General features: G+C 50.0%; 1 protein-coding gene across 1 annotated transcript in view; it reads left to right on the top strand.

Annotated features, from left to right (window-relative positions):
* FGF18 (fibroblast growth factor 18) overlaps window positions 1-27,632 on the top strand; it is a 67,816-nt gene that overhangs the window by 23,650 nt on the left and 16,534 nt on the right. Inside the window, exon 3 of the mRNA XM_048320308.1 lies at window positions 2,807-2,987. Within this exon, the coding sequence (XP_048176265.1) occupies window positions 2,807-2,987 (181 nt within the window). The remainder of the gene's footprint in view (window positions 1-2,806; window positions 2,988-27,632) is intronic.

The following is a 27,632-nucleotide window of genomic DNA, read 5'->3' as shown; positions in this document are numbered from 1 at the left end:
CCTGTTTCCACAGAGTGGTTAAGTGTGAGCTTATCTTTAAGCAGGAGGCTAAATCCGGGTGGTTTCACTGCTGCTCTGGACCACGGCTTCTGGCCAGGGGAGAGGTCAGCTGCAAGGGGAACCTGCAGCATGTTCCTCCTCCAGGATTTTTGCCCTGGGTCAGAGCTGGGCCCCTTCCTAGGGAAGTGATGGAGTGATACACACTGGGCTGACTGTATTTCAGAGTCAGCATCACCTGCTGATCCCTGCATCAGCTACTTCAGGGCTTGGCTGAAGGTGATGCCAGCCAGCTCCTTGGACGGGGGAGGAGGAGATGTCACCCCCCTGTGCTGCTGGTGCCCTTCTTGCAAAGGGAAGGAGCACTCAATTAGCTGTTCTTAGGCAGGACAATGGTGACAAAGGTGTCCAGGTGTGTTGGTGACATGTTGGAGCAGAGCACAGTGCAGGATGCTCTGTGGGTGCTCCCGAGCCCACCGAGGCACTGCAGCTACGGGCTGGGGCCTCTGCAGTGTGAGTGCTCCAGAGACAATTAGAAGAGAATTAAAACATGTTTTGGAAAACAGATTGCCTCTTCTGTTGGGAGTTTCCAAATAAGAAAGCAACCTGCCCTTCCCCCCACTTCAAATCCCACCTGTTTTGTTTTTTTCCTAGAAAAATGTGAAATTCATTAACATGTGGTGAAAGCAATGTAACGACGTCATCTTGATTTAAAATCTGTTTTAAATCTTAAAATGATGGAGCCAGAATTTTAACTGCAAATAGCCTTGCTTTGTGGGCATGAGGCAGACTGTCAGCATGACTGGAACATCTCTGGGTTTGGTAGTTTAGCATCCTTTGCAACAATGGCATTTGAAAAGAAAGCAAGAAAAGACGTAGCAAGGAAAAAAAGAAATTATTATTATTGCTGTCAAAAGCCAAGTCCTGTGCTCAGGTGTAGCTGTGGTACCTGGGGAGTGCGGGGCGAGCAGAGCCCAGCTCTGTGCTGACCAGAGCTCTGTCAGCATCCCGCTGTGGCATCCTGCCCTGCCCTCTGGCCCGGGGCCACGGCTGCTCCTCCTCTGGCATCCTCAGCACTGGGTCACAGCTCCTGGCTGCGCTGCTTGCTGAGAGTGGGAAATATTGTGACCCCTGTGTGTCACCTCTGACATCGCTGTGAATGTCCCAGCATTGCCCTAAGCCCCCCTTTGCCCAGACTGTGCCTTCAGCTTCCTATGGGCTTCTGACAGCCAAATCAGACCTAAATCATTTTCTCTCCAAAAAGTCAAAGAGCAAAATCCCAGCTTTTAGTAACAGCAGCACCAAAGGCGATCCCGCAGCATCGCTGTGAACTCACTGCTGTTGCCACTGTGCTGAACTTGGGCTTTGGCTCTGAGTGCTTTCTGGAGGTCTGGTGCTAGGCAGCACTGCTTGCCTGCAGTTCTCCTCCTGCTGCAGGCCTGGGTGTCCCCTAGAGAACTGGAAATGCTACAAAGTTCTGCTGAGGTTTTGACCTTCAGGCTTCACAGTACTTGCTGGTGTGAGATGATGTGCAGGAGGCTGGAGTGGGGCTATTTGGTGTGTTGTGGCCACTTTCTTTATGTGTTTTAGTCTGGAATGGATCTGAACAAGGATTTATTAACCTCTTTCATTTTCATTGCCAGTTCCCTCCCCACACTGATACATCAAATCACTTTTGCTTGCAGGCCATGTTTCTAAGTGATTTGTTGTCCTGTAAAGGCAGTCTGCCACCAAAATTTTGCTCATCTGTGAGTTTGGAGTGGACAGTGTGGACGTTGTGGTGCAAATGGTCCACAGATCACAGATGGACAGATCACAGAGCAATTTTTGGGCTTTCATAGTGTTTGGGTGTGAAGTGCTTTGCCCAGTCTCCCCCTTGGGAGGGCATCTTGAGAACATTGGTGTTGTGGGGTCCTCTGACCTTGGGCAAGTCAGGATGACTCTTTGGAAGGAAATGTGGGACTCCTGTTTTGGTATTTCTTGGGAATACTTAAGATAGGAAACTAAACAAAAAGTTTATGGTGCTATTTTAAGGCTGTAGTGAACTACGGTTAATTTACTGCCTTGGCCAGAGCAAACAGATGAGGTGGCTGAGGCTGTCAGACCCTGGCTGATCACTGGTGGAAAAGCTGGTTTGACTCTCACCACTCCTCATGATCTCTCCCCAAGAGAGATCTCCCGTGGCCCTGTTGAGGTAGACAGAAACACGTCCATGGATGGTGACCATGAGATGGCTTCACCGAAGGGCAGAGCTGGCCAAAGAGTCAAGCTGCAGAGTGTACAAGTGACACTCGTATTGTAGTGGATTTTGTGCCAGTGTGAAGCTCAAGTCCAGTTGGCTAAGGGCAGCACAAACAGTTTTTCCCCTTGACTTCTCCCTGCAGTTAATCCAGGGAATCAGTGCAGCTGCTGAGGGTGACGCACCGAATCTCTGAGAAGGGGTTGTCTGTCCCCACTCTCCAATTTGTGCCCATGTAACCTGGCAGAGGCTGTGCACATGCAGTGGAGAGCCTGATTTATGGTCAGCGTGGCTGACCAGGATTAAATCAAAGCAGGGCCAAGCAGAAGTTTTTATTCAAAAAACCCGGTTTGACAGTAACCCGCCAGGTTTGGTTCACTGGTTCACAGAGCCAGCTCTGGGTGGAATTACACACTGAGTGCCTGGCACCACTGCCAAGTGAAGGGCAGCCAAATCCGAGTCCTCCAGTGCCACGTGCCCTTGGCAGGCTGGTGTGCAGTCCCTCTGCCCAAGAGCCTTGTTGTGTTCATGGTCTGTCCTGTTCTCTGTCCCCACTCCCACCCCTCTCAGATGTTTGCTGCTGAGGAGAACGTGGATTTTCGGATACACGTGGAGAACCAGACGCGAGCGAGGGACGATGTGAGCAGGAAGCAGCTTCGGCTCTATCAGCTCTACAGCAGGACAAGCGGGAAGCACATCCAAGTGCTCGGCAGGAGGATCAGTGCCAAAGGAGAAGATGGAGATAAATATGGTAAGAATATTTACTGGGATCCCCCAGACATCAGGTCAAAGGCTTTAATCCAGGTTGTTGTGCTAAGAACCTCTTGGGAGAAAAATAGTAAGAGCAATAAAAAAGAAGATAAAAGGAAAAAACCCTTTCCAGGTCAAGAACATGTGATTTGTTTTGCTGGAGCTGCCTCCCAGCTGCAGGCAGGTCCCACAGTACTGCCATGCCCCAATTTATCAGAATATAGTTGAAGAGAAGAATGTCTTTCTGCCCAAGCCATGAGCTCCCTGTGTGTTTACTGCAATTCTTAAATGATACCTAAATTGGTGGTTGGGGAAGTCCTTTCCCCATGATCCCTTGGGCTTGTGTTGGGTGAATCCAGTGTTCGAATTAAGCACTCTCATCTTTCAGGTGGTGGGATACTGGGTTTGAACTGAAATTAGACTTTGAGAGCTCTGAGAGTACCCCAGAGCTCAAGCTGAATCTCTGAGCGTGTGGATCTTGCAGGAAAAGCAATACTTGCCCTGTGCTAGCAGCGCGTTCAACTATTCTCATTGTGATTTGCACACAAGCAACATGCTGGAAATGCTGCTAGAGGCTGTGCTGCGAAAAATGCTGTAATTCTGGTTCGTTTTGAGATGGTTGTGGCTGCGAAGCTTTTGCTCAGTTTGGCTGTTGGGAGGCTTTTAGGGCTGTTCAGAACACCGGTCCTGTTTGTGTTTGGGATGTGCAGCCCCGCGCGTTCCCGTGCTGCTGCAGAGGGGTGTGTGTGTGTGAGTTTGCTGGCACCACCATTCGTGTGGGATTGTGTGCTGCAGCACTGGTGAGGTGGAGGTGAGCTACGAGGAGGACAGGTCAAAATCTGGGAGCGGCTGTTCCCTCAGGAAGCTTCAGGACGGGTGAGGCACACGCTGAGCACCGAGGGCAGCTGCCGCCGCTGCCGGCGCGGTGCAGGAGCAGCGTGAGCGACAGCCAGAGAGCACCTGGCAGGTAGGAAGTGACCCCCAAGGCGCTTGTGTGCAGTCAGCCCCTGTCTCGGAGAAAGCCCTGCCCTGAGGTCTCATCAACCTTGTCCTTTGTCATTCCCAAATTTCCTGATATTACAGGAGTGAAAAGTGCCACTTGGCTGCTAATTATTGTGTCATTTATTGCATTCATGCTCCCGAGGTTTGATGTGTAAACGAGTCGCGGGGCGCTGCCGCCGCCGCCCGGGGACGGCTCCTGCCCGCGGTGGCTGTCAGGTGCCGTGATGGAGTTTTCCTCTCCGTGAAAGAAGGCGGCATTTACAGTGGGTGCAGCAGGGAAGTGTTCCCGGGAGCAGCTGACAAGTGCTAATTTATGTGTCAAAGCCCATCTTGTCCCCTTCATACATATGCAATCGTGTCTGAACAACAAATCCGCGCGTGCGGAGCGTGCTCGTGGCCGAGGGCGGTGCTGCCGCGGCGGAGCCCGAGATTCCCGGCTGGGAGCTCCGGCACCCGGCCCTGCCTGCCTCCAGAGCCCCGCTCCCGGCTGCCGGAGGGCTCCGGCCAGCACCCCGCACACCCCGCCCGGCTCCCTCCCCGCAGCCTCCCCATCACACCCGCCGCGGCTGCGGAGCCTTCTCGCCCCAGCCCTGTGAAAGGTTACGGAAATCTGCTCACGGTCCTGCCTGGCACGGAGCGCTCGGAGCATGGCAGTCGGGGAGACAGTGAGGTGGGACACGGCGGGCCGGAATGTGAGCACGCCGAGCTCCTGTCTGGAATAATGGAGGGGGGAGAGATGTCGGAGTTACTGGAGTGAGAACCATCTGTGTTACAGCCAAACCTGGACACAAAGGCAATGACACAGGGTTCATTATGTGCCAGGAACCCCTCCCCCTGAGGCATTATTATGGAGCAACCTTTGATCAAGACCAGAGAGAGGCTTAAACCGGGTCTGGGGATCTCAACAGTTGCAAACTTTTGATCCACATCTCCGCCTTGCTGGTCAGGTCTGCATCTGGAGGAGGACACCTCTCCTCCCACGCAGCAGATGGCTGCGTGTCCTCCTGCCCTTTCCCTCTCCTTCCCTCTCCGCCTGCCTCCGTGCTGGCACGGTGTGACAGAGCCGGGCTGCGCTCGGGGGTGCCCGCTGGCTTCTGGGCTGTGCCACCCTCGCAGATGGCACCGGCTGCCCGGCTCCTGCCGTCCCTGCTGGGGGAGGGCACGGCGAGGGGATGGGGGCTGGGGGCGGAAGGATTGCGCCTTGGGGAAGGCTTTGGGAGGACAAGCAAGTCTGAGAAATGTCTGAGAAAAGGCAAGAGACGTGGGAAAAGGTGCCCGGGAGCTGGCTCCAGCCGTGAATTCTCTCAGCAGCTCGGCCCGTTAGGAGAAGGTGACATCAGGCGAGGGCCCCGCAGGCTCAGCGTTCACGTGGGAAGCTCTGTCGGGGCGAAGGTCCATGGTGCTCATCACCAGCCCATTAGCACCAGCCCGTTTCAAGGATAGGGGAACAAATAATGTTTTAGCACCTCTTTCCCCTCTTCCCTTACATTCACAACAGTGTCCAGATGCCTTTTTTTTTTGTTTTTTTTTTTTTGCACATATCCTGCTTCCAAATGGGAGGCTTGTCCTGCCTTTGAAGGGAGGTTACTTTTATTGCAAGGTTTTATTGACTTCTGTAAAACTTGTCACCTCTTGGTTGCAGAGAATGCCCAGAACAGAGGGGAAGTGGCAGATCTCAGGCAGGGAATTGCTCCTTTCCAAGCCCCCACCCCAAGTACAGCAGAAGGAGCAGCCAGCCCTAGCTCAGGGAGCAGTGATGCTGCAGGGCTGGTGGGATCCGGCCAGAGGAATCCCCCTCGACTGTTCTATCCAGGTGTGCAAATGCCGTGTGCATGGCAAAATGCATGAATGCATGCTCTGCAATGCATAATTCTGCTGTCATAATAATTCCGGTGTGTAATTTTTGGTTTATGCATTCTTTGGGGCCAAGATCTGGCCCCGTGTGTCAGATTATTAAATGGCAAATTAAGTCAGTTAATAGAATTAATTGAGTCGATGTAATCCTTTTAATCAGATGGATTTGATCCCTTCTCAGATGAATTAGAATCCATTAACGGATAAGTCAATTATTGGACTAAATTAAATCTAATAATAATGCCTGCTGCTCACAGCAACACTAATTAATCTAAATACACTTACCTATCTCCCAAGGTTGTTTTTTTTTTTAAGGCTTAATTGATGTTCCTAAAGTGCTCTGAGATCTTTAGATAACAGATGATCTATGTGAGCAAAATATTATCTCTTAACAGACTATAAACTAATTAAAGGATTGATCTATTTACAAATTGCATTTTTACTTTAATCTCTTCAACCTATTCAGAAGGAGTTTGCACTGGCCTAGAAAAACAATATTCCTGTTATAAGCTTATTATTACTTTACAGGTTCCTAAGTGGTCCTTTCATTCAGAAAATGAAAGGGTGAAGGAGGAAAAACAACCATTAAAGTGCTGACAAAAAAAAGAGAAAAGGACCTGGAACCTTTATATTCTACCTCCGATAAATGGTACAGATAGGGAAGAGAGGGATCAGTGACCTGAAACCTTAGATCCTTTCATTTATTTTCATTTCACAAAAGGCAGAAGACATTCTATCCTGTTTGTTCACGATCTGTGTATCCGGCGCAGTTGGGGAGACAGAGCTCTCTTGGTTGGGTGAAGGCATTTTTTGCCTCATTTGTATTTCACAGCCACGGCATTTTTGGTTTAATTTGTCCCCAGCTACCGCTGTCCTGCGGGGCGGTGAGCAGTGATAGCCATCAGTGGAGAGGTGTGAGGGCCCTTTGCTCCTCTCGGTGGAGGGAACTTTAATTTGCGGGAGTGTTTGGGTGTCCCGCAGGCTGGGCTGTGGGGTGTGTGGGTACATCACTAATCAGCACGTTCCAGGTGGTGTTTTGTCCAGGTATCCATTCCATCACAGCTTAAAAAACACTCCCGGGTCCCCCAGGAGGTTACAAACGCCCTGCTTTATAAACCTTCCCGCTGATAAGCTCTGCAGTGTGCAGCGTGGAGGCTCTGTGTGAGGACACCCTGCGCAAGGGGCAGGGCACGGGTGGGACATCGGCATCCCAGCCCTGGGCACTGAGGCAGTGACGACCTCCTGAGGGCTCCCCCGGGCTTCACCGGGGTTTAGCTCGGAACTCCCGTGAGACAGGGGGTTTCGGGGCTTAACAGAGCTTGCGTTTGCTGGCGGGGTCAGGAGGACCAGGGAGGGAAGGGAATGGAAGAGGGGGTGTGACACGGTGCCGGGTGGGACCTCCACATGCCATGGGCGCTCTGGGGACACACGTCACGCCCCACACAGATGTGATTTTTGGGTGGTACAGAGAAAGCGAGGAGCTGAGGCAAGTGGGTGTCTGCTTCCTGGGGCCCCTCCAGCCGGGGTGATGTGCCCTGCAGCCCCCAGCTTCTGCTCGAGCTGGAGCTTCCCCGGGATGCCAGTGGACCTGCCCACGGAGAGCACATTACAGCTGTCTAGACATCAGCCACACTCCATCCTGCCAGAGATTTCATTTGTGGTAGAAGCGGGCTCTGTTCCATGAGGAGGTGTAATATGTGTGGAAAATATTATTATAGCAAAATAGCCTCCTTTAATTGACTCTAAATTTTGCAGGATTCCTTCCTAGGTTTGGGTAATCCAGTGCTCTCCAGAATTAATGGCTGACATAGCACTTCTCCGGGTTTGGCAGCCTGACAGCTAATTTAGAACTCCCTAAACTCATTTCACTAATGACTCCCATTTGTTCTATCTGAAAGCCTGGAAACAAATGCAAAATACCAGTGCCATTGTCCCATCTTTAGCAAGTCATTCTTTCCCCTCAGTATTTCTGGCACCTTAACAGCAAGCTGCCTTGGGAAATCTGATTAACCCTTTCCCTTCCTGGAATAGTTTAAATCAATTTTGATGCCTCTCCTGGGAAGAGCAGGAATAAAAAACTAAACTCATTGTGGCTGGAAGGCTCAGAATTTATCTACAAGAAAGATAAGAGATGTAGTCCAAACAGCAATTTGGATTTGTGAAATATCGCTGTATTTCCACAATTTTTCCACGTGTATTTCCAGGCTGCTTTTCTTCCCAGGAACAGGTGCGTGCAAGGGTTTGTCTGTCGGTGCAGCTCAGCCCCAAATCCCGCATGAGCTGGGATCTGCTTTGTAATTTATTGTGCTGAACCATCAGGATGGCTGTTTCCCATTTAACCGACGTATCGCTGCCTCCAGTCTCTTCCCATTACAGTTTTGACATCACGACAAGACAAATAAATTTTTTAAAAGACCTTTTATCTTCTAAACCATTTATTTTCACTTACTTAGCCCGGGGGCAGAGCTGACCTCAGCGTAGGGGATCATTCACCATGGCAGCTGTACAGTCATATGGGTCCTGGGGACTGGCCTGAGCCGTCCAGCTGCTGTGTTGTGGCTCTGGGCTTTTCCCTTCTTGCCCAACAATCCCTGAGAGCTGTACTATTTTTGTGTTCCCCTTTTCATCTGCAGTGAGGCAGTGGTGAAGCTGTCCCTTGAAACCAGATGAGGGGATGAGCTGAAGCTCCGGGTGGCTCAGGGCTTTGCTGACCCATGCGTGGAGCAGGAGCTGGGGTTGGGGATCCCAGCTTGCTCCAGGCAGCGAGGGGTCTTGGCTGCCCTCACCTTCCTGGTGGCCCTGAAAAGTTCCATGTGAAACACAAGGTCAGCATCTTGTACACTGAAGACATTTTTAGTTTTTATTCTGCCATAGTCTGTGCCTGTGCCAGGGTGGGGAAAAGCCTTGCTTAGGCGGGATGAGAAGTTTAAGAAAAATCCAAGCCTTTTGCTTTTTGATTCATGACAAACATATTTTGAACAATGAATCTGTTGCCAATTTCCTTTACTTTTGATTTTGGTAGCTGCTGTCCTGAGCTCCTGCTGCAACCAGCGTCACACCTGAAGTCCAGTCTCTCCAGCCCTTGTTTTGTACCTGCAGTAACAGCAAAACCTGTTGTTTATTTTACCTCTGACACTACAATGATTTTGGATTTCCCTACTTCTGGATCTTGAGATAGCTTAAAGAGCCTTGGGAAAAAAAGAATCTCCTTTTAACTCCGTGTCCAAACTTCAGGTCTCCATAAGCGCTGATCAGGGTTTGGAAAGTATAGGCCTGTCTGTCAGCAAATATTAGGGACCCAGAAATAACGAGCAGAGGTAATTTAGAGATCTGCTGATAATTTGTCGTTTTTAATTTCTGTGTGGAGTGGAAAGTGAGCTACAAAGTGAAAAATCTTTATTTTCATGCAAGTCATAAAAGGGTTTTTGTTAACAGTTTGTGTGTGTATATAATTCTGCACTGTGATTTAAGTGTTCCCATTAGAAATGCAGAATAGGAAATAGGATCCCATCTGTGAGCAATTTAAGAGGAAGTGAGACAATGGAGTCGATTGCTGCTTCAGTTTAGATAATCAATACAAATATTATTAGTATAGTGATTTATCTTCTTAGACACTTTATGAAAATGTGAATGCCAGACCCTGAAGACAGGTCAATATGATGGTATCTGTTCCTGCCTTGCTGTGTTTATGGTGCTTTCCTGTGAAGGTCAAGCAGCTGCTTTGTTAAATGTTCTTCCCTGGCTCTGATGAAATAACACAGAAACAAACTTAGGGCTTTCCTTTCTCCTCCATGGCTCTGGACACGCACTGTGCATGTCAGTATGGTGATTACTGCTACCTGAAATCTGTCCTGGGGACTGCTGAGGGGACACTGGGAGGTGATCTTTAGGGTCCCTTCCAACCCAAACCATTCTGTGATTCTATGGTGAAGTTCTGGCATGATTTTAAATAAATTTCTAGGCCAGGAGTGTTTCTATGCTCAAATGCTGAGAGCTTCTCAACTCCTTTGGGTTCTCAACTGCAGTTTTGCTGTGTTGGTGTCAGTTATCAAACCTTGTTTTGTGCTCTCTGAGGTTTTCCCATGTCTAAGCATTTAGCCAGTCATTCATTAATTCAAGTCGTTCTTGGGGTGCAATTAAAAGTATCCTGCAAACAGGCTAGTCTACATTTCCAAAAGGGTTTTTAATTGCTTTTACTTCGGAGAGGAAGGGAGGAAAACATTGTCAACAAATGGTCTTGTACATATTGCTTTGGGTGAACATCCCTGTGCATGATGTCAAGTGGCCAAAGAGAATTTTTCTTTCATAAGAAACATTTGGAAGAAATGAGAAATGTCTATAACCCTGTTAAGAACTACCTAATTAAAGACAGGATGGGAAATGCAAAACTTGGTGTGAAGATTACTTCTGCCTGAAGGTATTGTGGAACCTCACTCAGCTGTTGTTTGAGATTCCTGAAGTCAGCTGCCTGGAGACTTCATGGTGGTGTTGGCATTGGCCACATCACTCACCTGGAGCATCTTCTGCTCCACTTTGCTGGTTGGGGTGGTGGGACACTGGGGCTGGACCCTCCAGACACCGGAGACAGAAGGAACTTTGTTCCTCACGTATAACGAAGTGGTGTGAATTTCATCATCTCAGTGTCCTTGTGTGTCCCCCCCTCAGCCCAGAACCCGGTTAGCCCGTTCCCTCACCTCGTGGTGTGCCAGCAGGATAAAAGCTTTGCAGATGGGGACATGCTAAGGAGACAGTGGTAATGGAGACCACACTGGTAGCCTGGTTAGAAGTAATTATTTGGTGCTTTTAGATGCTGTGAGACCATTCCTGTTTTCAGGTTGGGGTTTCCTCAAGAAAGGTGTTAAATTTATAAAAAAATAAGGCACTTCAGTCGCTCGGATTTCACCTCAGCCCTTTGAAAAACCAGATAGTCAGGAATTTCCGCAGCTGCAAGGTGGAGCACAGCAAACATTAACAACGCCAGTAGCACTGCGTGGCCGTCTGCAAGAACAGGGAAGTGCCCAGGCCCTACAGAACTGCACCGAGCCTCAGGCTCGGCAGAAAGGTGAAAAATAATGAAGCTGTGAAGAGGAGAAACTGCTGATGCCTGACGCTTGGAAATCTGGAAGAGTCCAAAAAGGGAGCTGAAAATACCCCCCAAAAATGACTATCTGTGGCTTGAACGAAATAGTGTCCGATCAGCATTCAGAAACCGCTGAATCCAGGCCGTTCCAATACTGGCATTTTCCAGACTGCTTGCCAGTCGGATGCAGAGGAGAACACGTGTAGAGCGTCTGCGGTCTCAGTGCTCACAAGAAGTGGAAGGCGAGCTGGAAGTAAAGGCAGTGAGAAGTCCCACTAAAAAAGAAAAAACACCTACTTTTGTGCCAGTGAGGAAGAGCAGGGCTATTGGGGCTCAAGGGAGACGGTCACGTGGCTGCACTCTGCGAGCATCCCTCTTAATGAGCTGTGCCAGCAATAAATAGTGCCCACTTTGGCCCCTGAAGAACTTTCAGTATTTTCTGGCTGCCCATAACAGACAATTCATGCTTTTATGGTGACCTAGGAGGTGAGACCTTCTCAATGTATCCTGAGCTTTGTGTCCCTGAGCTGTGCTGCAGCTGCCTTGGGGATGTGTCTGTTCTTTGCTGATGCTACCTGGAGTGGTTGAGCTTGGAGCATGACTGGGTGGTGCTCACATTTTTATTGCCATTGTCTCTGCGAGCTGAAACGTGTGCTCAGAGGCCTTCTCCTCTTCTGCATTTGCAGCTGCCAAAAAAGGTGCCTTTCTTCCCAAAGCAATATGAACAAACCCCTGCCATCTGCTGTGACCCTGCCGCCTTCCAGCTGTGACGAGTTTGGGTCTTCTCCAGCAGCGATGGCAGCTGTGCTGGCTGGAAGGGTCTAGGCCCGGGAAGCAGAGGAGTGGAGAGGAGTCCTTGTTCTCAGCTGCTCTGGCTTCATCCCAAAGCTGGGCTGGTGGGGCAGAGAAGGAGTGGCTGTTGCTCCTGAGCAGCCCAATGGCGATGGGAGCCTTTGGTGCTTGGCCATATGGTGGGTACCATGCTTGGGATCCTGGCTTCCAGCTGGTGTGCTTTGGTTTATACCTGATGTTCTCAAGTGCTTTTGGAAGGATGAGGAGCAGAGGAAATGGCTGTTGGAATGTGAGGGGAGCTGTAGCATCAGGGGATGCCGCTCACAGCCTCTGGAGGCAGAGAAGACCTCAGCGTAGAGAAGCAGCAGGGAAGGGCTAGGAACAGGATGGCATGTAAGCGCCAGATACATCTAGAAAATAATGTCCCGGTGTCCCCAGCACTTGGCCAGGGACAGCTGCAAGGCTCACAGTTTGCAGGGGTGAGTGCTGAAGCAGACTGAGGGGTGCTTTGGGCTCCTGGTTTCAAATCACATGTTGGGTTGAGTTAGAGGCGAACACCGCAGCTCCCGAAAGCTGGCCTTGTCCCATTGGGATGGGTGATGCAGTCCCAGGTTCCAGGGCCGAAGGAACTTGCCTAAAGGTAACTGCAGGATAAACCCCAAGTAAGGTTTCTGCTGGTTACATGGGGGGATCACAGGGCTGGATCTCTGTTACAGCCAGGGCTTGATTATCCTTTTTCCTGCACTCCTGAAACTCCACCGACTTCATCAGAGCCATTCCTGGAGCTCCTGTGTGAGACTGAAAGGAGATTAAGTGCCCAGCAGTGCCTCCCATTCCTCCTGTGTCTTGCACCTTTGTTCAGACCTTGCATTTCAAACCATTTTAGCCGGTGGGAGGCAAATCAAAGCTGTTAGGTTTGAGGCGATGACAATGGCCTGGTGCTGTGTGGTGTACCCAGCCCCTTGCCTTTGTGCAAGGTTTGTGATTCTTGCCTTTATTTCATTTGCTTCGGCATCTGCATTTGTAACCGTTTTTTTCAAGTGAAGTTTCTGCCTGGTGACTCATTAGGAGTAAATAGGCAAAAGGATATTGACTTTGCACCTACTAATTTGGGGGTGCTAACAAGCACATGTAAGAGCTTTATAGTCACCGGGTAAATTGTCCCACCTGGGGGGGCTGGAGGAGGGGAGATAAAAAGCATTACAAAGAACCAGCACTTTTGTTTCTCGCTCTAGCCTTGGCTTTTCCTGCTGCTACTGGGGCTGGGGTGGACGTTTGATGGTCACCACTGCTGGAGCCCGTTCCGAGCTTCCCCAGCATTTTCAGCACCGTCAGACCCGTGTGGGCACGGGACTGGGATGCTAACGATGGGCTGCCGAATGTGCTCGCTCAGAAATGAGGTGCCCTTACACGGGCTGGGGGAGCAGCCCCTGTTCCTGTGGTGTGAGTCGGGGTGCGCGGTGCTGCACGCGTGCTGTGCTCGGAAGGGGAGCTGGAGACACCCTGGAGGTTCTGACAGCAGCAGCCCAGCAGCGTGGGATGGGTGCCTGCTGGCAAACAGGACTCACTGTGGCTGCGAGGGCACCAGAGGCTCACGGCCGTGGCCGGGGGCAGCTCGCTCTGCCGAGGTCAGTGCTCAGTCCTGCTGGGGCCCGAGTCAGCTGCAGATGTGTCGGTCCCTCTCCAGGCACGCCTGTGGCACAGTAGCTACCACCCTTAGGTGTTCCGGGATCAGGGTGTCACCGGCCCAGAGAGTGACCTGTTGCAGGGGAGCTGGAGCACAGCTAAGGAGTGATGGTCCCTGTTCGAAGCAGAGGGTTGAGCTGGGTGACCTCTCAAGAGCATTCTCAGCCTGAATTATTGCTTTGGTGGGTGTCTTTCAACACTGATTGTCAGAACAGAGCTGTCACGTAAAGTTGTCGGTGATCCCTTGCTCTGAAGGCAGTGATTTTCCTTTGGATGCATTCAGTGGGACCCTTAGGAAGTGACTTTTGTGGTTTGTCCCCATTTGAGATTTTTGTATTGAGATTTTTAAGAATTTATATTACTTTAAAAATTGGAGATAGGCAAAGTTTTTCATTCTCCCCCTTTAGTCCTTCTGCCCTTTCCCTCAGCTTGGGGTGACCCACTTATGTGGGAAGGATGATACCATTTGCACAAGGGTGTACAAGCTGTAGTTGATCTTAGAAGGTGTGTGCTGGGGAGTGGAGAGGCATGCTGTGTACCAGTGTGAGGACTAGCTATCACCTCTGCTCCTCTCTGGACACGAGGCTGGTTTGCTGCGTGCTCAGAACAGAAGAAAGCGGTCACCACTGGCTGTATCCCATGTCAGGCTCTCGCTCTGTGGCTGTGACTTCAGCCTCACCCCTTCTCCTCCTCTACGCCTGACCTGGCTGCAGCCAATATCTGTCTCTCAGCAGGAGGAATCTGAGGAAATGCAGCAAACTTCAGCTCCTGGGGCTAAATTGTTGTGCTCTCTAACAGCAAACTGTGTTGAACTAATTGACAACCAGCTTTAAACGTACCCCAATCAAGCAAATGCATTGATTTATTTTTCCCTCTCTTGCCGAGCACTAAGCAGCTTCCAGCTTGGTTTCCTCCCCAAGAAGTGGATAACTCATCTATTGTGTAGTAAAACTGATGGGCAGTGTTGACTTCTATACAATCCTTTCAGTATGCTTAGGGAGGAAGGAGTTCTTATGCTTCTATGAATGTTGGACCACTTAAAAAAAAGCAAAACAAAAAAAAGCCCAACCCAAAACCACACACAACAACAAAAGATGATCCATTTTCTCTGGATGTCTTTGAAAGAAGCTTAGTTTAGAGACAGACTGGAGAGAAAGGCTATTGATTTTGTTTGACCTCCAAAGAGACTGCGGTCAGTATATTTTCTCTGCTGGAAGTGGTTCAGGGCTCTGAATTTCCGTGTCAGCGTTTGTATTCTGAAGCGCACTGAAGCTTTTGCTGCTTCTTCAATAAGTAGCAAGCTGTAGGGAAAGGTAATGCTGGTGTAAATATATTTCCCTCTGGATCTGCCCTTCTTTTCTTTTTCTTTCCTATGTAGCTTGGTCGTCTTGCTGATGAAGCATTTACAATCTTTTTCATTGAATGCTTTGCAGGTTCGTGGGTTAAGCTGAGACTACAAGCATAGTTTTGTAATCCCTCTCTTGCTTTTTCCAGGGCTGAGCCATGTCCTTTCCCAACCTCTTGCCTGCACCAGCAAGGAGTATGATGCCTTCCTGCATAGAGTAATAAATGCTCTAAAAACTGCCGTCCTCTCTTCTACCCTGATTATTCTCAACTTTTGCAGAGGAAAACTTTCCTGATTTTTTTCTTAGTCTCCTGAAGTGAAACCGATTATTCTGTTTGGGGACTCAGTTGTACTGGAAATGCTCTGCTTGGTACAGGTCTGTGTAGTTTTGTAGATGTTCTTGTAAAATGGCTCATGACAACAGATGTGCCCTTCCTCTGGCAGCCACCTATCAAAGGATGGCTTCCAGGGGTGGCAATAGCTGTGGGATAAGTTGATTGTCAGGTCTAAAGGAGCTTCTTGGAGCTCCCTCTGAGATGAGCAGTGCCAGTAGGAATCTCTCCATGCTGAGGTGTCAGCTGTGTTATCTCCTCCTCATTTAACAAAACGCTTCACGTGGTGTGGTTTTTGGGTTGTGTGCTTCCACCTGCTTGGCCACAAGTTCAACACAGGCAGTTTGCTGCTGTCAGCACATCAAAGGGCAGCCTGATAAAGCTGCCACTGCATAATCAAGTCTTGTAGAGAGTTGCTGATGGTGGGTACCAGCTGCTGAGCTCCCCTGTTGACTTTGCCAGCATGAGCTTCATTTCTAACCCACATGGACAGAGGCTCCTCTTGGAATCCCTCTTTAGAGGAAAGGTTGGTCTTCCTCCCACTGCCAGCCTCTCCTCGCTTCTGGCTGTGTTGGGTCAGGGTGGAGGCAGCTGCTGCCGGGTGTGTGAGCCCTGCAGCATGTGTGGGCTGCTGACAACTGCATGGCATCAGTTTCTAAGTTAAGCACTCAATTTCCCAGAGAGCGATAGCCCAATGCACCCCCAAAAATCAATGAATGGCAGAGGATCTCTTTGTGCAGTCTGTGCCAAGCTGAGGCTGCAGCCCGTGTTGCATGTGTGACTCTACTGAGTCCCCAGAGCAGGACTTTGAGGGTTCCCCAGCGCCTTTCATTGCTGCCTTTAGCCCAGACCTCTCTCTCCCCACATCCGAATATTCGATTACGTTAACCCTTTGCAAATGGCTCAGCAATCACCTCCGGGAGTGGTGAGAAGAGAGCTGGAACTGTTAAGCCTCTGCACAAACACGAAGGTGAGGAGCTGATGGGCAGAGCCCGTGGGAGGGGATGGATTTGCTCTCAGGATGCCCTGGCCCCAGGCAGGGTGTGAGGCTGCCCACAGCTGGAGCTGCTGGAGGGGTTCCACGGGTGCTGCCGTGGGCCTGTCCGGCCACGCTGGGTGCTCGTTGTCTCTCCTGGGTACTGCTGCTGCTAATTGTCCCTCAGCCACAGTCCCCAAGGCTTGTGTGGCAAGTGGTGTCCTCCTGCTTGCACTGGACCACTGGGTAGGACAGGGCAATGCAGAATGGCTGCCGTGGGAAAATTTAGTAATATTTATTACTAAATTAATACAATACTTATTATAATTATTGTATCAATTTATAATTTTTACTTATAATAATATTTCCAAATCAATACAATCATTAGTATTAAATTAATACAACATTCATCAATGCACTGCTTGCTTTGGGAGTAAGTAGTCCCGAGTTTGTGGTCTGAGTGCAAACTGGGCTGTTTAGGTATTGCCCACCTCAAGGTCGTCATGAAGCTTTGTTAATTAATAAGCAGAAAATTTTGCCCCAAGCAGCAGGTGATGGGTCAGCTGAGCATGTTGCTGGAAGGACAGGTAATTGTGGGGAAAGCAGCAGTGCTCTGTGTTACCCTGTTGCAGTGGCTTCCATAGGGTGGTCAGCAGGACACTGTGATGATGGATCAGAAATACGACAATTTCTTGTTAATGATCAATATCAGAAACTAAGAACATGTGGAAAAGCAAAGATGTCCTTGTGTTTCAAGTGCCTGTAATCTGCTTCTCAGAGCTGGGTACCAGGATATCCCTTTGATTCTCAAAGGTAATTGCACCTCTTAATTAGCTGGAGAAAAAATTCCCGCAGCCTGAGATCTTGCTATATAAATTATAATTAACCCCTTGGCACTGGAAGTTGAGATTTCCTGCCCCCGAGCACAAATGCAAAATGCATTAGCAGCACTTGACGTCAGGCACTCTGCCCAGGGGTCAGGCCGCTTCCCTGAAATGCGGCTGCGCTTCCCAGGGCAGCAGGGAAATGGCAAGGAAGCCATGGGAACCCAAGGGGAAGCACTAAACACACCATCTGAGGGTGTTTGACCTGCTTTCTTTGCAGAGCTGCAAGCGTCTCAACAGGAAGGACAACACAGAAAAAAACAAACGCAGCCCCCGGGAAGAGCTGGGAGCGAGGAGAGGGAGCGGGTTTGTGAGGCGACATGGCCGGGTGCCCCGCCGTGAGAACGGCGCTGGCGCTGCCGCCCCACACACCTCCAGCCCCACCATTGTCTGGTGCCAGACACACTTGGCTGTGCCTGTTGTGTGCAGGGCTGGGCCACCCACTGCTGTCATTCACCAGCATCCTGCTTTTGTGTCTCCTTTTCGTGGCGCCTCTTGGGGGATGAGCGCTAACTCCTCACACCGGAGGTGACCTGTGGTGAAGTGCCAGGTTGGGCAGCTGGCGGCGGGGAGGTGACAGCACGGCGGGGGGTGGGGGCTGCCCCGAGCCTGTCTGCACCTGTGATGCTTCCCTGCCCGCTCCCCTCATCCACACCGTGCCCTCGGAGGAGGGCCAGGCCTGCTGGCACCTGGAAAGCCACTTCACGGATCACAGAACGGTTGGGTTTGGAAAGGGCTGTAAAGGTCAGGTAGTTCCCCACCAGGAGCTTGCACTGGATCTCCTCAGTCCACGTGACCTGGTTCCTTTGCTCCTTTGGGGTCCTGGATGGAGAAGTGGCTCCCTTTTGGCGTAGGTCAGGCTGCAGCCTTGTGCCAGGCTATAAAGCCCTTGGAGAAGGTGCTGTTGGCCAAGGGCTGTCTCTTGTCCCACGGCTGTGGTGTGTCCTTGGGTCCCTCTGTGTCGGTGGCACTGGCCGTGAGGGTCCCAGCAGGGGTTGCTGAGCTCAGATGGGGGCAGCAAACATGGGGTGGCTTGGCCATCTCGGCTGGGTTCAAAGGTGGCTTCGTCCTCCTGTGCCAAGGTGGGGCCAGCCCAGTCCTCGGGCTTGGCACACAGATGTGGCCAGCAGGGCTGCCTGCAAATACTTCAGGTCTGTGTAGGAGCAGGGGTGGGGAATTCCCTGTGCACTCCAAAGGTTGTGGAGGGAGATAAAAGGAGGAGAGTGAGGAGGTGTCCTGGCGTGGGGTAGCGAGTGTCGGAGGGAGGGTTTGCGCTTTGGATTTCCAGACAGTCCTCTGTCCGTGTGTCTGCAGATTCTCAGAGCAAGTGATGTGCTGACAGCAGAGATGGCCCTGCCCGGGTGGCACCCGCCACCTCAAGGGATCTTTTGCCATGCAGGTCCTCGGGGCCACTCCCGCAGGGTGGGGAGAGGAGGGCAAGGATGCTCCAGCACAGCGAGGACAGAAAGAGTAGAGAGAATTTTGGATGGAAACTTGGGGCTGGGTCTGAGCTTTAAAGGTGGCCTGGGTCTCTAGATAAATTGAGATAAATAGCAAATAATATAATAAAATACAGATTTTATACTGTCAGTGCTGCTTCTTTAAACTCAGAATGCTCCCTCAAAAAAGCTATTGGAGATATTACCTCTTTGCTGCTCTTGTTTATAATGGTACAGATGAAGACTGGCTTAGTTCTGTACTTGATTTACTTTTTATATTAAGATTTAACATGGGATCTGCTTTTCTTAATCCAAACACTTATGGTTTGAATGCAGAATTATATTTGAGATTTTTAAAGTACCTTTATTAAAACATAAAACTAATTTTACAGTTCTGACAGGTCTTTTTTAAATACCCAGTGCCAGATGCCTTTTGTCCCAAATGACTCCAGGAAAGAAAAAAAAAAAGACTTTTAAAACTTCTCATGCAATTAAAATGCAGTAAAAGGGAAGTATATAGTCTTACATATGCTGAGGACTAGGGGTAACAGTTTAAGAGAAGTCCCGTGATAAATGTTTCCAAAAATAAATATGTGAAACCAAAGGTGCTAAAGGGAGGGTTAATGTGATACCTGATTTCTGGTGGTTGTTGCGTTATTTCTGTTGCTCCTGCCCTGAGAATAGCTGCAAGAACTGTGCTACGTCTGTAGGGAGAACCCTCTCCAAAGGGGCTGGTGCAGAGGACTTTCCTCCAAGGTCCTTCCCCTGAGGCACTCTCCAGGGCGCAGCTGGTTCCAGGTGTGTCCCCAGGTGCTGTAGAAGATCAGTCCTTGCCCACCTCTTTTAACCCTTACCCCAAAATAGTCACACTCTCTCATACCCTCTCACCCAAGAGTGACGATTTTCTGTACTTTATTTAATAATAAGTTATCTTTTTTTTGGCAAAGGGAGCTTCAGCAGCACAAACATTAAGAAGTCAGGTATCTTTGAAACAGTGTTTGTGACCATTTCTAAGAGCAAACCCTGCTTAAAATCTTAAAACAGAGAAGAATTTTCCCCATGTGCCAGAATATTTTATTCTGGTAGGTTGTGCTGCTGCCTCTGCTCCTCCAGGTTCCAGAGCCACAAGAATCCCACTGAAAACACCAGAGCATCTTGCAACTTTATTTTCAGCATATTTTTCACTTGCTGGAAGAAGGGAAGGTTACAATGAGTCCCTTTGAGAAAATGCACAAACACACCTATATTCTGATCCATAAAATGAATTATCCTAATTTCAGCTTTTACTGGTGCAGAATAAGAAGCCTGCTTGGTAGAACTTAACATCTTTGTGTATCAGGCACATCTGATAATCTTAATTCAACCAATCCTGCAGATGCCTGGCACATTTCTCCCGACTAGCCCTGCTCTGGAGCACTCACAAACACAACAGTGCAGCCTGGATGGGCTGATTCTGGAGTGCGTGGAACCATCTGGGAGGTGGTATGTGGAGAGATTTATGTGTTTGGGACTCCTTGGTAAGAGGAGATGGTGCTGCTGACATCACACCCACTTCATGCCTAGGGATGAGCAGCCAGCCAGCAGCTGGCCCGAGGGAGGTGGGCAGTGCTGCAGGGTCCCCGAGCTCTGTCCTGTGCTCCCGGGCACACACACAGCAGCTCCGCAGGGACAAGAGAGCACACGGGCTTCCCGGGCTTGTCATCCTCTCCTTAATGTTATTTTTGTGTACATCAGTGTTTTTATTGGGTCCAGCTGAGACTGGGAACAAGAGAGTCAAAATAACTTCATCAGGGTTTGCTCTTGCAGTAATTCTAACCCTCTGCGGGAATGGGAAGGGCTCACACTCTCTCCAGACCCGAGAGACTCCGGCGCTCTGGATGTGTCTCAGCGAGGAGCTCAGGGCCAGGTTCTGAGGTTGTTGTCTGTTGGGCTTGACTATGTCAGTAGGAGTTTATTCAAATGAGAGTGATCAAAGACATCAGGGTTTGGCCCTTTATTTTTCATTTTAGGTGCTTTTTCGAGCATAACAGATCTTCTGAACTTTTTTGAGGCTCATCCTTCAGTAATTCCAGACTCAGAGCCTGGCAGCTTGTCAAGCAGTTCTCCTGCCTCTGTAGAAATACTGTCCACTTGAGCTGTGTTTGGAGGCAGCAAGACACCCTGATGAGATAGAGGAATTTCTGTGCTAACACTCTGAACGTTTCTCTTTCCAGGCTTATTTCTGAGTCATGGCAAGCTTGCAGGTGGCAAAGTTCAGGGCAGAATTTGTTCACAGCTGTCCCCGCCCAGGCGTTTTTACAGCACACAACCTACCCACTTCCCCTTTTACTGAATCTTGTCTAGATAAGCTTATTCACCATCATCGAAGCAACTGCCAAAATGTTTTTAGTGTCTCTCATGGTGAATTATGTATAAAAGATCTGCAAGAGGTCAAGTCTGATTTCCCACTGCTTAATCCTGTTTTCCTAGATGTACACAAGAGTGCAAATGGCCTCATGTTAGAATGACAGTATTTTACATTCATTTTTCACATGGCTAAGGGATGACCAACCTCTGGGTAGTGCAGGCTTGGGCCGGTAATATGGTGCTTATAGCTCAGATGGGGGCTTGTGTGTGTGTGTGTGTGTGTGTGTTTGTCTTGTTTTTCACAGAATTACAGATTCAGGGATTTACTAAAGTTTTATTTAAGTTGGACAAAAATATCTTAGACCTACCTTGGTATTTATTCTGATCTGATTCTGGTCTTACATCTGCTCAACTGTCAAACAATTTTCATATGCGTGGGCTAATAAAAGACCTCAAATTAGCACATTTTCATTTAAGCTTCTCCCAAGATGTGGTGAATAGAGTGAGGTTGTAGGGACTATGTTTGGAAGCTTTGTCATCCTATAGGAGCCTGGGCTCCTATAGGGAGTTTGGGGAAGAGGACTTGTGTGTTTTAGAGCCTCCCTTTTACCTTGATAGTGCCATTCTGGCATAAACAGCACATCTCTACAGGGTGGGGAGGAAGAATCTGCCCGAGATGGTCCCTGAGGTGCCTGGGGAACACCAGCAGCTCAGCGTCATCCCCTGGGCGGGTTTTGTTACCACTGCTGAACTGGTAGGGAAACTTTTTGGGTGGGCATTCCTACAGAGGTCTGTGATGGTCCAGGCCAGGTGGGACAGGGCTTAGAGCAACCTGGTCTAGTGGAAGGTGTCCCTGCCCGGGGGGTTGAGACTGACTGAGCTTGAAAATCCCTTCCAACCCAACCATTCTGTGATTGCATGTTTCTATGAATGGGGTCAAGCTTAAGTAGTGGAGAGCGAATTTAAATAGTGGAGACTGATATTAAATAATCTGAGAGTGATACTTAATGACCTGACCATGCCGGGCTGTGCACCCTGTGGGGTTAACTGCAGCACAGCGTGTCCTGCCTGCACAGCTGGCCTGGGCTGGGCACTCAGGCTGGTGTGCTTGGCACCAACACGGAGATTTCTGCGTGTCTTGGCCCTGTGTGCTGTAGACAAGCCCAGGGAGTGCCAAGGGACAGCTCAGTGCGCTGGCAGTGGGACAGGAGCCTCCCTGGTGTGAGGCGCTGGTTTGTGAGTGGGAGCGCCCGAAAGCATCGCCCGGAGCCTGAAGCTGCTATCGGCTACTGCAGAGGTGGAACCCCGAGGGAGGGCTGCCAGAAGGGGAACGTGGGCTCTGTGCTGGGATCCTCTCCTTTGCCCATCGCACGGACCCTCGTGGGGCAGCTGTCCCCCCACAGCCGTGTCCGAGGCTGTGCTCCCACCCTGCCGGCGGAGGCGGGACCCTGGAGCCGTGCAGGGGTCTTTATCAGCACTCGAGGGACTTCCGATGTGTGTGAAGTCCTTTGTGTGGAAGTATTTACAGGATCAGGTTGCTGTAGTGTAAGTGCCTTTGAGGTCTTTGCTGCGTTATAGATTTTCTTCTGATGTCTCCCATGCAAATATTTAACCTGTCTGGTTCCTGAGAGCTACCGAGGCTGTTCTGCGGGTGGCAGGTTGTGTCTGCAGCCTGTCCTTTGTTCACGCAGAGCCCTCGGTCCTGCCTCCCTTCCCACCCCGTGATGGGGCAGGAAAACGTGCCCGGGGTCTTGGCACTCGCTGTGTGTGCTGATGCTCTGAGGGGCTTACACACCCCAAAAAGCCTTTGTCCCCAGGTGCAACAGTTAGGGTGCTGGCCGAGTGAAAGGTACAGCGTTTAAAGAAACCCTCATTTAGAGTAACAGCACCTATAAACACCTGGGTCAGCACTGGGAGCTGCTCCCTGGGCAGCCCCTGCGCTGACACCGAGCACTTCCCTGGCTCGTGCAAAGCGGTGGCTTGAGACAGAGAATATCTGGAGCCTGGGCCTTGGACCTGCTCCTACCCCACGAATATCCCTTTCAATGATCTGACATGCATATGCGGTGCTTAGGACAGACAGGATGAGCTCAGTGCAGTGGTATGTGGGTCAGCGCTCTGCCCTCCCGAGCACCAGCCGCGCTGATTGCGGTGGTTGCTCCTAATTTGCACCTGAATATTTGAGAAGGGAGTTGGGTTCTGTGGATTGTAACTATTAAATTCCACACAGTTTGCAGGACTATGCAAGTGTGCAGACAAAACTTAGGGATGCAGCCTAGATTCCATCACAGCCTGCAGGCTTCATTAGACCCTCCAGACTTTACCTAATTTTGGTGTTATTCCCTCATCATTACATCATGACTGCGGAGACGGGGTCATTCTCTCCTATGTTATGGTCATGGAAGGGATTCACGTGGTTTGGGTAGGGGTAGGCAGTGTTTGAACAGGTCTCAGCTATTCCAAGCACCGTCGCCTGTGCTGGGAGTCTCAGGAGAGGATTCAGTCTCAGCAGAGAGTGGATTTTACTCTCCCATCAGATGTGATACATGCCCTGTGAACGATGGGAATGTCCTGGTTCACAGCACCTGGGTAACAAACTGGGAGAGCTGCTCTCTGTCCCAGGTGCTGGGCTCCCAGCTCATGTGTCAGTGCATCCTCTTCACTCACTGGAAATGGTTTCAAGCCTGAGAATGGTTTCCCTGACTGTTTCAGAAAATGAAGAGCAACAAAAGCAACAAAATCTTGGTCCCCTCTGAGATCCTCTTCCCCAGGAAATCTGATGTAGCTGGCCAGCTGCCAGGTGCCTGTGGACAGTGTAAGCATCTGTGTTCCTTCTCCCTGTGGCTCCTTTTGCAGGTGTTTCACCTGCAAAAAAACCCAAACCAGTGGCAAGACTTGAAGTATCCTGCACCCTTCTTGTGTTTTCCCCTTTATTTCTTTCTTTATCTGGAACTGAGGATTTTGTGATGGGTACTTGTAAACCTTACACCTCTCGGGTACCCTCTCTCTCCTCTCTTTCCCTGTGCTGTTCTGGCTCCTGTCCTTCCACTCCCAGGAAATATCTGAAAGATAGTTTGGCATATTTTCTGCCACCTTCACATATCTCCCTGACTTCATGTTTTCTTAGCTGGTAGATAGCTTTTCAACATATATATATGTAATCCTTTTCACCTAGACTTGTGAGGAATTCCAGTCTCTTCCAGTGGGAGTTTTCAGGAAGGTTTAGGTTAAATGGGCCAATAAGGCAAAACGTGTAGCAGGAGATCTCACCCTCTAAAGACATCTTTTCTCTTTCGCTCTTTTTTTTATTCCCCGGGAAAATATATCAGAATATCTAGCTGTCAAAGTATTTAAACAATAACACCTGATCTGAAGATTGGAGTACAGGGCCTTTGAAAATAAAGATTGTAATCTCTGTGTGGTGTATGCAGGGACAGATGGAGCTGGAGGTCAGGTGTGCTGAGCAGCACAGCGCTGTGGGGATGCTGCTCTGGCACGGTGGCTCCTCTTACCTGAGCTCTCCTGGACATTCTCTTGAATTTTCCCTGGCATTTCCATCGTGCCATGGCATAATTATCTCAGGACAGGACACATTCCAAGTCCAGTTTGAATTAATGTAAAACGTGTTGGTAGTGGCTGAGCTTTTCTCCTGCTGTGTGTGAGTGGGGTGAGAGACACGAGCAGCCCCTTGTGCTGGGTCAGCCCCCGCCCCCCAGGAACTCTTGTTGCAACCTTCAGGGCTGGGATTCATCCCAGATAATTTTAGATGTGTTGTTTCAGGTGCCTGTTCCTGCTCCTGAGAGAATTTAGGGAGATGCCTGTTGCACAAAGAAGCCTCAGCTGTCAGGGGTGCTGCAGACTGGAAGCCAGCCGGGTGATAACCCACCCTAAAGCCACACTGATCTCTCTTGCAGAAAAGGGGGTCAGGGATCCCTAGAAATAAGAAGATGTTTCCACTGCCTTAAGACTCAGATTTTCTGGAGATGGGAACCTCTGTGAGGCCTTGGCCTGTCCCAGGGCAGCTCAGGTCATAGCAGGGATCAGACACCCTCTGCTGAACCACCTTCCCCGTGCTCCCACTCCTCAGCACTGGGTGCAGGCTGCTCCCTGGGGGTTTTGGGCTGTCCCTCAGGGCTCTGGGATGGAGGCTGCTGTGTTCACCAGCATGAAGGTCTCACTGGCTGCCTGCTTATCCTCTGCTGCTCAGGCTGTGCCGTGGCACTCGCCTGGGAGGGATCTCAGCGCTGCCGTAACCTTTGCAGCCCGCAGGAAAGGTGACTTCCATTTAGTTCTAAATTATGACATTATTTTATTAGATCTTTAAACTTTATTTAAATTTTTTATTTTAAAAGGGGGAGGAAGGTATCATATTTTAATTAGTAGCGGTGCCAAAGGAGTCCTAGATTAATTATTTGAAATCACTCCATCCAGATGGTTTTAATTTTCACAGCAGGGAACCGGCATCTTTTTAAGGTGATATTTTTCAAATTAAAATCAGCTTGGATATTACTCATACTGGCTGCAGAGCAAGGGGGTGGGGAACACGAGCCAGTGTGCCCTGTGTTTGTCCATCTGAGCAGGGGCTGCAGCGGGGACCTGCATCAGAGGGGTGTAAGCTGCCGGCTGTGCAGCGGGACCGCAGCTCACGGCTCTCGTGCTGGAGGGTTTGGTCGGTGCTAGCTCCTACTCTGGCTAGCCAGAGCCTGTGTCTGGTGCTCAGAGTTGCTCTCAGCAGCTTTTTACTCTCAGCTGCAGTGGACAGGGAATGGCTTGCAGCTCAGAGGGAGCTGTGCTGTCCTGTCCTTGCCTGTATGGAGCCCTCACCTGACCCTGTGCTGGGTGGCCCTGCACCAGTTCTCGTGCCTGGGTGGTTTGGCCACTGCAGATCCGTGGTGCTCTGGCTGTTGGCCATGCTCCTGGACCAGGCTTTGCTGGCTCCATGACCTTCACTCCTGTGCTGGCTGCTGGTCTCCCTCTCTGAGGCTGACCTCCATCCTCTGCTCATGTGAGGAGAAGCCCTTCCAAAGTCACCCCTTTAAAGGCAGAGAGTCCCACCTTTGCTGTTCCCTTGCCTGTTAGTGCTGCATTGCACCTGAGCAGCCTCCCTGAGCTTCCTGGAGCAGTGGGCACTCACTGAGTTCCAACCATGCTGTCAGCCTGCCCTTGAGGAGCTGCCCCTGGCCCTGTGCCATCATCCCCTCCTGGCTGGCTCACCTTGATATCCTTACTCTGGCAGGTTATTTCTGGCTCGTGGCCCTTCCTCACAGAGTGGTCACAGGTTTGATACTGCCTTGGCAGGTGAGGGGACAGAGTGGGCAGCACCCAGCTGTTGCTTGCAGGCTGCTCCCCATCACAGCCAAAACCATGATGTGTTTCTGAAAAACTTCCATAAATATCCATATCTGTGCATGATTGCAAGTAATACTCTGCTGTAATACAGACATTATCCCACTTGCTGTCAGAAAGAAGTTATAATTTAAATATCCCCTGTGATAGCAGGTTTAACAAATATATCTAAATAAATGTAAGCAGCTAGTAACTGGAAACCCCTGAACTTACAGATGTGACTGAGCTGCGAGGGGAAAACTGTTTAGGGCCCTTGTGAGTTAAAGGTTTGTGATATTTGCACTGCTGCAGAAGCCAAAAGCTGACTTTACAAGTGGGAAAAATATTAATGTGTTTAAATGAAACAAACTCCTATTTCTATCCCCATGGTAAATCCTTACAATGAACATATTTGCTCTTAGAGGGCTTTAAAGTTTGAAATATGAATGCCAAAAAGAATGTGACTTTTTGCAGCACAAATCAAACATTCTGCAGAGTTTGGCAAAAGCTGCATTTCTACGGCGAGGCTCAGGACTTACAGGCGTGAGTATTTCCAGAGCAGGAGCGTGGAGCTGCACTTGCTGACACTCACACATTCTTGCATTGTGTTTCAACCATGTCTCCTCTCTCCCCCTCCATGTCGGAGATGGATCTGAACCAAAATGTCCAGTCTGCCTGATTCTGCCTCTCCAGGGAAATTCCTGGAATCCGAATCTTGAGCATGACTGGAATTTCTGTTTAGATTAGAGATGGAATAAAAGGCTGAATTTGGATCTGTCTGGGTTTTTGAGACGATGATGATGGCATGCTGCTCATCTGAGTGCAGCCTGGCCCCTTCTGCAGGTACAGCTGTGTCAGAGCAGGGCGTTCATGGAGATGCAGCAGAAATCTGTCCTCTACCCTAGCTCCTGGTGATGCTGCAAACCAGCTCTGGCATCAGGAACCAGCAAGACACTGAGATTGGCCACATTTGTCCCGGCTAGAGCAGGAGAGCTGGACTGCCAGAAAGCAGTTTGTGACATCCTGGAAGCACAGCCAGGCATGGAGGATATCTGCAGGGTGGGTGTGCCTCAGACAGAACAAGCAGTGCCAAATTTCTCCCTGCTAGATGCTGGACCTTCAGGAGATCACTGTGATGTTTTGCACTGGAGTGTGCAGCTGAACCACTTCTGTGCAGTGTTTGAGGGCTGCTGGCTCTGAGGAAAGGATTTCCCTTCTCGTCATGCTAATCTTTCATCTTCATGAGAATAAAGTCCATGTTCTCACCCTCCAGGAACCCTCCTGCAGCACAAAGAAGAGCACTGTCATTGGAACAGGCTGCCCAGGGCAGTGGTGGCATCACCATCCCTGGAGGTTTAAAAGCCATGTAGATGTGTCACTTGGGGACAGGGTGTGGTGGTGGCCACGACAGTGCTGGGGGAGTGGTTGGACCTGATGATCTTGGAGGTTTCTCCAACATAAGCAGTTCTCTGGTTCTGTTAGCACTGGGCTGATGTTGCTGATGAGGTGATGGGGTTGGTGTGGACAGATGGAGCCCACACGTGTGTGGGTCATTCTGTGCTAAACCAGCTCTAAACCCAGAGTC

This window comes from Corvus hawaiiensis, chromosome 15 (assembly GCF_020740725.1).
Source record: "Corvus hawaiiensis isolate bCorHaw1 chromosome 15, bCorHaw1.pri.cur, whole genome shotgun sequence".
Lineage (NCBI taxonomy): Eukaryota > Metazoa > Chordata > Aves > Passeriformes > Corvidae > Corvus > Corvus hawaiiensis.
Note: the sequence above shows the minus strand (reverse complement) of the source record. Positions and strands in the feature narration are given on the sequence as shown.